The sequence below is a fragment of the Fukomys damarensis genome, unplaced genomic scaffold, assembly GCF_012274545.1.
Source record: "Fukomys damarensis isolate Sample0158 unplaced genomic scaffold, DMR_v1.0_HiC HiC_scaffold_32, whole genome shotgun sequence".
Classification (NCBI taxonomy): domain Eukaryota; kingdom Metazoa; phylum Chordata; class Mammalia; order Rodentia; family Bathyergidae; genus Fukomys; species Fukomys damarensis.
In genome coordinates, this window is record NW_022900944.1 from 23849310 (window position 1) to 23860678 (window position 11369).

General features: G+C 46.4%; 1 protein-coding gene across 1 annotated transcript in view; it reads right to left on the reverse strand.

The window, feature by feature from the left end:
- Got2 (glutamic-oxaloacetic transaminase 2) overlaps window positions 1–572 on the reverse strand; it is a 26604-nt gene extending 26032 nt beyond the window's left edge. Inside the window, exon 1 of the mRNA XM_010617168.3 lies at window positions 355–572. Coding sequence (XP_010615470.1) covers window positions 355–443 — 89 coding nt within the window. The 5' untranslated portion in view covers window positions 444–572. The remainder of the gene's footprint in view (window positions 1–354) is intronic.
- Between the last annotated feature and the right edge of the window lie 10797 nt (window positions 573–11369).

Below are 11369 nucleotides of genomic sequence, written 5' to 3' on the forward strand. Positions count from 1 at the left end.
ACCCCCCTTTACGCCGACTGTGCATCCCCGACCCCTGGACAGGGAGTCAGGGTGTCGAGGAGGGTCACTTCCTTTCCTCGGACTGCACTAGCTCGTTCTCCGACGGCGCCCGGGGCAGGTAGGGTAGGGATGTGGCGCTCTGAGGGTCAGTCCCTGTGCGGCGTGGATGCCCAATTCTTAGCTTACCGGGCAGGGAACTGAGGGAATGGCAGAGAAGGGCGGTGTGTGTGTGTGTGTGTGTGTGTGTGTGTGCGTGTGCGTGTGTTTAAGACCGAGGGGTAAATGTCCGAGGCGCCCGTTGTTTGGCCAAGCAGGCCGAGGGGCCAGGTTCCATCTCAGTATTCCCTGGCTTACCTGGCTCTGGCAGAGGCTACAGCCGCAAGGCCGGGGTGGAAGGAGGCGGCGACCCCGGAAAGGACGCGGCTGGAGTGCAGCAGCGCCATGGTGGGCGGCAAGAGGGCAGTGGGTAGCGGCTGGACGGCGCGGAGGAAAAGCTACCGCAGACGCCGGAGCGCGGGCTCGAGAACAGGGTAGGGACGGCGACTTCACTGGGCGAAGCTAGAGCGACCACGCGCCGGACCCTGGACGCGTCACAGCGCCCTCTGGCGGCCGGAGGCGGAGCGGCGCGGCCTCCAAGAACGTCCGGGAAAACGATGACTAGTCTTGCGTGTCTCCACCTTTTTGGGGATCCACAGCACCTGGCGCAGGCCATGCTGTTTTCAGTTAATCATGCCAGACAGCAGAGGCGGCTACTAGTACAACGATTTGAAAGGTAGAGAAATGTAGGCTGACAGGTGGAAACACCCCAACTCCCCCAACCCTGGGTGGCCTGGCTTTGAACTCTCAACAATGAGCGAGACAGTTTCTCTAAGCAAGGCATTTCACTTTCCTAAATGTGCCTCACCCCTATTAGGGAGAGGACAACAGGCGAATTTTTGTGGGCCATTTGCTAGGATTAACTGAGATTAGCAGATTGTGTCTATAAACAGGGCCTGATTTAGTAAGCGCAAAATAACCCATGGTTGTTAATGACAAACTTGTCTGTGTCAGATCCTCATAATTGTGTGTGTAAGAGGACGAATCGTTTTTAAAGGAAAAAGTGAACGAATTTGAGACAAGTCAAAAATTAAACAGGTCCACTCTAAATGAGGGCTTTCCAATCAATACTTTTCTCTACAATCTAAATAGAACACTGACCCTGAGCAATTTATCATTCCAGTCCAGCCCATTAACTGTCTCAACTCATGCTGCCTATGACCTTGATCAGTGTCTGGGATTCACCACATTGTGGCTCACAGTGAACACTCGTCTACTAAGTGCAGGCCCTGGATTTGATCCTTTGCACCACAAAACAATAAAATAAAACAGCATAAATTTATTCTTTCACAGATCTAGAGGTCAGACGTCCCAAAATAAAGGCATTTGCAGGGTTCATGCCTTCTGGGGTCTGGAGAATCTTTCACTTGATCAGCTCCTGGCTTCTGGCACTGCTTGCAATCCTTGGCATTTGCTTGTAGATGCATCGCTATAATCTCTGTCCTCTCTCTGTCTTGTCAAGGTGACACCAGTCATATTGAGCTGGACTGTATCTGAACGGCTTCATTTTAACTTGATTCCATCTCAGATTCTATTTCCAAATAAATTACATGAACAGACCTTGCACATTTATAAGAATGTCAGTGAAGCACTGTTTATAGGAACAACCTAGTTGCCTATCGGGCAGAGATGTGTGTGCTGTTATAGTTGCATGATGGAACATTATAAAGCTATTCACATGAATAAACTCAATAGATATTAACATGGATAAACTTTGAAAAAAAATAAGTTACAGAACTATATGTAAAATTGGCACCATTAGATAAAATTTGTTTTTTGTGGTGCTGGGGCTTAAACCTAGGGCCTTAACGCATGCTGGGTGAGTGCTGCACAACTGAGGTACGTCCCCAGCCCTTTTAAATTTCACTATTAAAAAAAAAAAGAAAATTAAAAAAATATTTTTGAGACAGGGTCTCACCAAATTTCTCAGGCCTTGAACATGCAATCTTCCTACCTCAGCCTCCTGAGCAGCTGGGGTAACAGGAGAGTTATCTAAAATACAAAATATTTAAAATACAAAAACCATACTATGCAATCATATATAAATATATAAATATGTATATAAATATTTGAAAAATAGCTGGATGTGGTGTTTCATGCCTGTAATCCAGATACAAAGGAGGCTGAGTCAGGAGGATCAAGACCTGCCTGGATGATTGACTGAGACCCTGTCTCAAAATAAAAAATAAAATGGTCTGAGGATGTAGCTCAGTGCAATGGCCCTGGATTCAATTCTCTACCAAAAAAAAAAAAGGAAAGAAAAATTATAGGTAGGATATTTGTGACCATTTTGGGGTATTTGTTATGCTGGACTCTATACTTTTCTGTGTATATGTATGTGAGCATCTCTCCCTCTAGCTCCATATTTGTATGAAAAGTAGATTGGAAAGGGCAATCCTAGGGTAGGGAGACTGGGTGGGAAAAAGGTTGACAAGAGTAATAATCCAGGCAAGAAATTCTATTTTTCTGAGTTCAGATAGAGGCAGCAATGATGGATGAGTTTACAGACATAGAACACAGGAAAGAGGTAAAATCAAAAATATTTGGTGATTAAATACAAGGAGAGGTAGTAAAGGAGTCAGAATTAATCCCCAGGGTTTTCTGCACATAACTGAGAGCCAAAATAATTGACTTGGACAAAATTTTTCTCACTTAAAGATAGGTAGTCTTACCTAAAAGGATATAGACAGGACTGGTGTGGCGTTTTGTTTTTTTTGTTTTTTTTTTGACCCGCAAAGTTCCGGGTCCTTCAGCTCTCCATCTTCCGTAAGCCACGGCAGTCACTCAGGGTCCAAGATATCAGTCATGGCTTTGGCCATCTCATCTCCATTCCGGGCAGCAGGAGTGCCAAGGTCACACATTACGTGTCAGTTGAGGGACTTAGAAATGAAGCAGGCAGGGTGGTAAAGAGCAGGTGAAGGAGACAGTGAGCCAGGAGAGAACACGGCAGGAAGGGCTCACTGCCGGCTGTGGCAGTGAGGAGGCCTTTGTGAGAGAGTGGCATTTGACCGGAATTTAGCAAGACCTGTGCTGTGCCAGGGGCTGTGGGACAGACAGCCAGGCACAGCACCTGAGCTCAGTATGGAGGGCCGAGAGGTGTTCTGGACATCTCCCTTGGTTTTCACTCATGGGCCTCACACCTCAGACCCTACTGTTAATGACTTGCATTGTGGAACCTTTCATTTCACGCTTTTGGCCCTGATCTGCCTCTTAGCTGCAGGTCTTTTAAGCTATTCACCTGGCCCTGTCATCTCAGGAAACTTTAGCAGCCACCTCTGCCCCAGACTCAATTCTAACAGGTATATTTTGCAGTTACAAAATGGAATAGGTGCTTGTCAGTGTTAAAAGTCTGTTAATTTAATTTTTTGTCTCTTTAATCCTTTAAAGATTAAAAAAAATTTTTTTTCAGTGCTGGAGAATGAACCCGGGACCTCACATATACTTGGCAAGTGCTCTACCACTGAGCTTCCCTTCCAGGCCTTTTATACATTTCATTTTGAGACAGGAGTTTGGCTCAATGTTCCAGATTCCCTTCACCTCCCAAGTAGCCCAGCTTTTAGCCAGTTTTAATGAAACAGTGTGCAAGTCTCTGCGCTGGGCCTTCTTGGGGAGCTTCAAGTTAGAGCCTTCGTGCTGCAGGTTCTGAGCTTAGTTACTAAACCCCAGGTTTCCTGTTGCTGTGTCTGGAGCTTATCCAGGCCTCTCTCATTACCTGCTGGCCCCCAGACAGGCCTGGAGGAACCATTTCCAGAGTGAGCTCATAAAGGGCTGCCCCAGGGCTCTAGGTGGATAAACTTGTATTGGATTTTTTTTCTTTTTAGGAAGTTTCTAATAGTGAGGGGGTCTCGAGTCCTTGCTTCATCATACTTACCACCATTTGTATTGTTATTTTATTTATTTATTTATCTATTTATTTAGGTACCAGGGATCCAACTCGGGTCCTTGAGCTTGTGAGGCAGGCAGCAGAACTACTGAGCTAAATCCCCGGCCCTGTATTGTTATTTTAAAACTACCCTGACCATCACTAGAAATTCCACATGTGTTATGAAAGCTACTTGCTTACCAGAGGTTAACACAGACAGGGCTCTGCTGGGGAAGAAATAACTCCTCTCAACACAAGGAAAGTCCCATCCTCCCCCACAGGCCAGTTGAAATTGCATAGACCACTGGAAACTCAAAAAGGTCTTCTAGAGCTCCTTGAGAACAGTCCTTCCCACGCTGTGCATGGGACTTAACCCAGCACTTTTGTTAACATTCAGTTCTGATTCAGAGATCTGAGTGCAGCAAACCAGATTCCTGGGATTCTGAATCTCTGACATGTCTGGGGATAGGGCAGTTGCCTCTAGCTGATGGACCACCCTTGCAAAAGCACAGATCTGCTCAGTGCCCCCCAGCCATTTATGGATACCGGACTGAATCCCAGAGACAGGAAACACCCGATTTCCCATTGCATTGTTTGTATGGAAACCTAAGGTGAGAGGAGGGAAAGACTGAGGCCACACAGCAAGCTGGGGTTGAGACTGGAAACCGAAGCATAGGGGAAGGACAGATTCCTTTTATCAATGTCAACACCAAACATCTACGAGGATCCTCCACAGTGTACCCAGCCCTTGGTTTTAGTGGCCTGTCCAGGAATCATCGAGAGGTTTCTGCTCCGGTTCAGGCTATCGGATCGGTTCTGCAGACCTTCCACGGGGTTGGAAGACTGAAGGCGAGGGGAGCATTCTGCGCAGGCGCCCTCTCTGATGGGTGGGAAAAAAGCAGGCTTTAAGCGCCAGGTGGCCCTGCAGAGTTGTCCTGGATTGGGAAGGGGTCCTGGCTTTTATGTATCTGAAGTGACTCCCTCCTCCAGAAACAACACTTGTCCAGTGTTGACCTGGGCGAGGGGGGTGTTGGGATGGCATCTGATGGCGCTGCGGTGTCCACATCGCAACGTGCGTGTGAGTAGCTGTGCATGCAGTCAGTGGGAGGCACTGGCGTGTGTTTGTGGTGACTGTGTTGGAGTGTGACCTTGCTTTTGTTGCATCTGTGTGCATATGAGAAAGTCAGTGAGTAGTGTGTCTGCAGGTGGCTGAGCCAGAAGACGGGCTGAGCTTCTGGTGAGAAGGGGCCGGGCTAGTGGAAAGGACCACTCTGGTTCAGAGACAAGACCCTTTCATTGGACCAGAGCCTTTTGTTTCCCCTGTTACGGTTTGAATGTTCCTTCTAAAAGTCACGCTCAAATTTAATTGACATTGTGACAGTATTAAGAGGTGGGAGTTTAAAGGCACAATGAGGTCATGGACAAACTGTCCTCATGAATGGATTAAAGCCAAACGAGTGGGTTGGTTATTGAGGGAATAAGTTCTGTGTGTGCCTTCCTGCCCTTCTGCTGGGCTGGGATGCAGCCTGAAGGTCCTGGCCAAATGCCAGCACCATGGGCGTGGACCTCCCCCCACCCCCAGCCTCCAGAACTGTAAGCTGAATAAACCTCTGTTCTTTACAAATTTCCTGGTTTTATTCTGTTACAGCAGCAGATAATTTAGCAGATTTATGTAGGTACCAGGGATCGAACTCAGGACCTTGCGCTTGCAAGGCAGGCGGCAGAACCACTGAGCTAAATACCTGCCCTAAGATACCTTTAACACATGCCCTCCACACCAACCTGGAAATCGGGGAGGGAAGGCCAGCCGGGCGGCCTGGGGCAGCACTGCCTCTCCAGTGAGCTCCTCCTAGAAGAGGGAGGGGAAGGTAGTTTCCATGCACGCCTGAAATTATATGAAATTTAACACATGATTTTTCCCCTTCTTCCTCCCCCTTCTTCCTTTTCCTTTTCCTTTTCCTTTTCTTTTTCTTCTCTTCCTCCCTGTTCCTTCTTTTCTCCTTCCCCTCTTTCTTCTGCCTGTTCTTCCTCCTCCTCCTCCTCTTCTTCCTTTCTTCTTATTCTCCTCTTTCCCCGCTTTCTCCTTTATTTTATTCTTCCTCTTCCTCCTCCTCTTGGTGTTTTGGGACAGTGTCTTGCTATGGTAGTTCAGGCTAATCTCAAACTCAAAAGGTAGCCCAGGCTGGCCTGGAACTCACGATGATCCTCCTGCTTCAGCTTCCCAAGTGCTTGGATTGCAGGTGTGCACCATCATGTCCACCTTTATAAATGATACTTTATTTTTTTAAATTATTTTTTAGTTTTTTGGTTTTTTGAGACAGGGTCTCACTGTGTAGTTGAGACTGACCTGGAACTCACTATGTAGCCCAGGCTGGTCTCGAACCCACAGCAATCCTCCTGCCTCAGGCTCCCAAGTGCTGGGATTATAAGCATGTGCCACCACACCTGGCTATAGATAATATTTTAAAGGACAGGTTCTTTAGAACCTTAGTCTTGTGAGCAGCTGGGATTATAGGTTCATGCCACCACACTCAAATTAATGAATTATTTTTAGATGCCTTTTATTAATGGTGTAAGCAGTGCGCATGTGCGTGTGCATGCGTGTGTGTGTGTGTGTGTGTGTGTGTGTGTGTGTGTGTGTGTGTGTGTGCTGGGGCTCAAGCCCAGGGACTTGTACGCGGCAGACAAGCGCTTTACCACTGAGCCACGTCCCCAGCCCATCTGTGAGTATCTTGAAGGTGAGAATCATGACTTGAGGTTTTCTAAGGACAGTGACAAATGTAAATTCTGGTGCCACCAGCAGAGGAGTGTGGGACAGATGCACCACCAGCCTCAGGTACAAGGAAAACCACCTGGAAGAGAAAACATTTGAGTAGGATCTAGAAGAATGAGCACAAGTTCATCAAAAGGAGGAGGGGGAGGAAGAGGAGCAAAAGACCGAGCAGAAGGAGCAGCACTTGTCAAAACTGGAGACATCTGAGAACCAGCTATAAAGTCGAGATGCTCCTGGTGTGACAGCACAGTTTGGAGCGGCGAGAGATGAGCACCCTGATGAGGTTTCTCTGGTGGGGTGTTCACCCCCATTTTACAGAAGAGGAAACTGAGGCCCCATAGCTGACTCAGGGTCAAAGATGGGTAAAGTCAGAGTCAATCAGAGCCTTTCTTTAGGTCACTGGGACCCCTCTTCCTGCAAGTGTGTGGCCCTGGGGAGGGCTCTTGAGGGGATTCAGACAGGCCCAGGCCTGAGTCAGCTGAGTGTGAGGGGAGAGAGGGAAGCCAGGGATGTGGGTGAAGGGCTGGAGGCTCTTCTGGGGAGAGAGACTGCTCTCCTCCCATCCTAGGTCCGTCTGAGGAAACAGAAACCAGTATATGTTTGCGTTCTAAGCGGTTGGTTCCTCCAGGTAAGTTATGTGTGGATCGTGCTGAGCACCTGACAGCTATGAAAGTTAAAAAAAAAAAAATCTTTAAAATTGAAGCAATTCTTGTTGGGTACGGTGGTGTATGTCTGTAATCTCAGCACTCAGGAGGCTGAGGCAGGAGGACTGCCAAGAATTCAAGGCCAGCCTGGGCTACATGTTGGGCTACATAGTGAGACATTCTCATCTCCAGACCTCCCTTCCAAAAAATGGAAAGAAAGAAAAAAACTATTTTCAAACCAGGCCTGGTAGTTGGGAAGGGGCTATGTGGGAGGATTGCTTTAGTTCTGAGGTCTGTGAACAGCCCAGAGAACATAGCGAGACTATGTTTCAGTAGAGGGATAAGGAGAAAGAAACCAAATTAAACCTGTTTGTCTTCATTCCCTTCACTGAAACCATCGTATCTACCTCTTTTGTGGATTGAAGTAAATCCCTACACATAAATGTTTCTTGTTGATGTTGTAATATTTATTTTGAGGCATTCTCGCTATGTAGTCCAGGATAACCTTGAACTCACTACATAACCCAGGCTGGCCTTGAACTCAAGACAATCTTGCCACCTCAACCTCCCAAGTGCTGGGATTGCAATACCACACCTGGCTGATTTTGTAATAATAAAAAAAGAAAAAATATCACAACAGTTCAACCCGTTGATTTCATGGACACTCTCAATGAGTAACAGTCACATTGGTGTGGGCACTGACCACAGGGGAGTGGGGGCACAGCCTTGTTAAAACAATCCCGAAGGGCCTGAGTGGTTCCCACCCCTGGCTACTGCTTATCGGAGGCCAGGTAGGCTAAAGCACGCCACGCGGGACCCAGTGGTTGTCTGACCAGCCCTAGGGTTGCTTGGCCTTTCCATTGATTCAGAATGAAACAACATTCTCCAGCTGTTGGAGAGTGCAGAGCCCACTTAACTGCCTCCCTTCCAGATAGAAAACCGTAGGCTTTATTAGGAAGGGGACTTGCTTCACACCCAGGGGGAGTACGTGACACCGCGGAATTGGAATGGAACCTTCCATGCTCCAGACCTTCACTCTCACTGGGCTTAACTGCTTGGAAAAGGCCTCTACTTCCAAGTTGCGCTTTTCATCCGGGTGAAGAGCATGAGGTATAATTATGAGGGAAAAGACTTCCCAGGAGCATTGAAAAAACGAGAGATTGGGGAGAGTCCAAAGGGGAAGCTCATTTGAAATGTTCCGTATCGTGGCTGCCTGTGCATTCAGTGAGGTGCAGGTTTTCTGGGCACAGTTCAGCTACCTCTGTCCGGTGATTTAGGACTGACAGCTGCAGCTCCCGTCAATCAGACCATCTCCACTCACACTCGAGCCTGAAACTACGGAAGGAAAAGTCAATACAGGTAACAACAGCAGAGAGAAAAAAGATTGTTAGATAGTTGAGCATTTCCCACAGCATGCTCCACGGGATGATCATTTGTTGTCATGGAGGAGAAGGATCTCATGGTCAGACGACTTTTAATTGGCTTCATTCAAATCAAACAGGTTTAGGGGCCGAGGATTTAGCTCAGTGGTTCCAGAGCCTGCCTCACAAGCACAAAGGGCCTGAGTTCAATCCCCAGTACCCAAAAGTAAACAAACAAATCAAACAGGTGTATTTATTATTTTTTGCAGGCCTTGTCAGAGTTTTTATACATGCATTACAGATTTCTATAGGAGATATTTAACATGCAAAATTTCCCAGACTTTTGTGTCCAAGAATAATCTCATGGGTCCCATATTCTTTGGAATGAACTTTGTATGCTAATAAACCTGTTCTAATATTCTACCGATTCTCTCTTCCAGCAGATTTAGTGTTTCTGTTTTAATATTTAGATCTTTGATCCATTTTGATTTTAGGTTAGTGCATGATGAAAGATATGGGTCTAGTTTCTTCTAATTATTCTAATTTCACAGAAGTAAAATTCTTTTCTGTGTCACACAACTGATTAATGGGGAACCAGGACTCAGACTCAAATTTGCAGACAGAAATCCAAGCACCAAATCTCTTCCTTGCTCCTGCTGTGTCCCTGGTGCTTAATGTATTCCCTAATTGGCAGGGCACAGTGAGTGATGCCTAACAGCTCTGTGCTTTATGGGTGTTTTTTTGTTTTTGTTTTTCCTCACATGGCCTTAATTAAAACCCTAAGAGACAGGCACTATTATTATCCATTTTACAAAGTGGTGAATCAGAAATGTGGAAAGGCCTGAGATTTTACTTTACTTGCAAGCTCACCAGTTAGCCTGTCAAGGTCTGGAGCCATAGGCTTCTGGATCGGCCGGCGATACACTTAGGGGTCACAGTCAGATGGCAGCTGGGGTATGTCTGGGTTCCTCCCCCCAGCCAATGTCTGTGGGGTGACGTGGTGCGGGCCCCGTGTCACCCAAACACACTGTGAGCCGCCCCATGCAGCGGAACCTGAGATAAACCCATGGCCCGTCCATCTCCTTCTCTGGAGAGAGAGAAATTACTCATTACCTTGGAATGGAAGCCAGCAGTCTTTGAGGAGGGGAGGGAAAGGTTTATTTTTACTATGCCAGCCACCTCTGGGGTGGTGCATCTCCCACCCTCTCAGGAGCCACCCACTGTCTTTGGCTTTGCAAGGCTGTTTGCTATTCACACGTGTCCTAGTTCTCAGAAGGTCTGATCATACAGAAATAGGAGACTCTGAGGAGCCTTAGCCCTCACTGTAAGGAAATGGAAGCTCCATATATGAATGATTTTACCTTGGGCATGTGGCAGTATTAGGAAAACATTAATGGATGGGTGAGGTAGGCAAAGGCGCTTTCTAATGCAGAAGTAGTAGTGGTTATTTTTATTAGAAAAATGGTTGAGTGATGAATTCTTACCGCAGCACAGTTAGTCTCAGGCCTGTGTGTCCCAGATTCCTTTCTGTTTTGGCAAAACACAGTTAACCTGTGGCTCAGGGACACGCAGTTTGGGTTTTGTTAATCTAACACAAAATGCATCGAATCAACAGGTCTTTATACTCTGCTTCTCTCCACAAAACAAGATAAATAAAGGGGTAGTTTTTCTTTGTTTTTTTTTTTTTTTTTTTTGCCAGCACTGAGGTTACTTGAGTAATGTAAATTCCATTTCATAGTTATCAGGTGATTGCATTCTTGACCTGCATTTCTGTAGAGGTTCCCTAGGGGTTAAACAAACTAAGGCACAATTAGGAAGCCGAAGACTGTCCTCATTCTTGCTTTTGCCTTGAGGACGAGTCTCCTCCTGATTGTGAGGACTCTGTGAGCACAAAACTTAGACTGGAGCACGGATGCCAGCCACACTCCAAATGACAGGATTTGCATGAAAAAAAGTTTATGTTTTAAATTTTTTAGAATAGCTTTATTATTCACACACTATACAATTCTCTTAGTTAAAGTGGACACTTTAGAAGTTTTTAGTTTATTCGTAGAGTTGTACAACCATCAGTATGGTCAACTTTTGAACATTTTATATCCATCCCTAAGAGCAATCCTGTGTTCCTTAGCAGTTAACCTCCATCCCTCTCTCCCCTTCTCCCCGCAAGTTCTTGGCAACCCTAGTCCACTTGCTGTTTCTGTAGGTTTGCCTATTCTGGACTGACTGACTTTCTTTTTTAATTTCCTCCTTTCTTTGGGGCAGTACAGGGTGTTGAATTCAGATGGAGCTGAACTAAATCCCCAGTCCTTCTTTCTTTAATTTTTTAAAAAATTTTAAGACAGTCTCACTAAATTGCCTGGGCTTGCCTCAAGCTTGGGATCAGCCTGTCTCAGCTTCCTGAGTATCATGTATCACCACAGTCTGCAAATGGAATCACACCATGTGTAGGCTTTTATGACTGCACTTTGAGCATTAGTCATGTTGGTCCTGCCCACAGAGCAGCCACAGGGTGAGGAAATGTTTGCTCTCTTTTCTTAGTGGCGTAAACGTTGGCCAATGTGACCCCAGGCGGACCAAGTGATCACTATCCTGGCTTTGCCAAAGTTGATAAATTATAGAAATCCTGTCTCAGT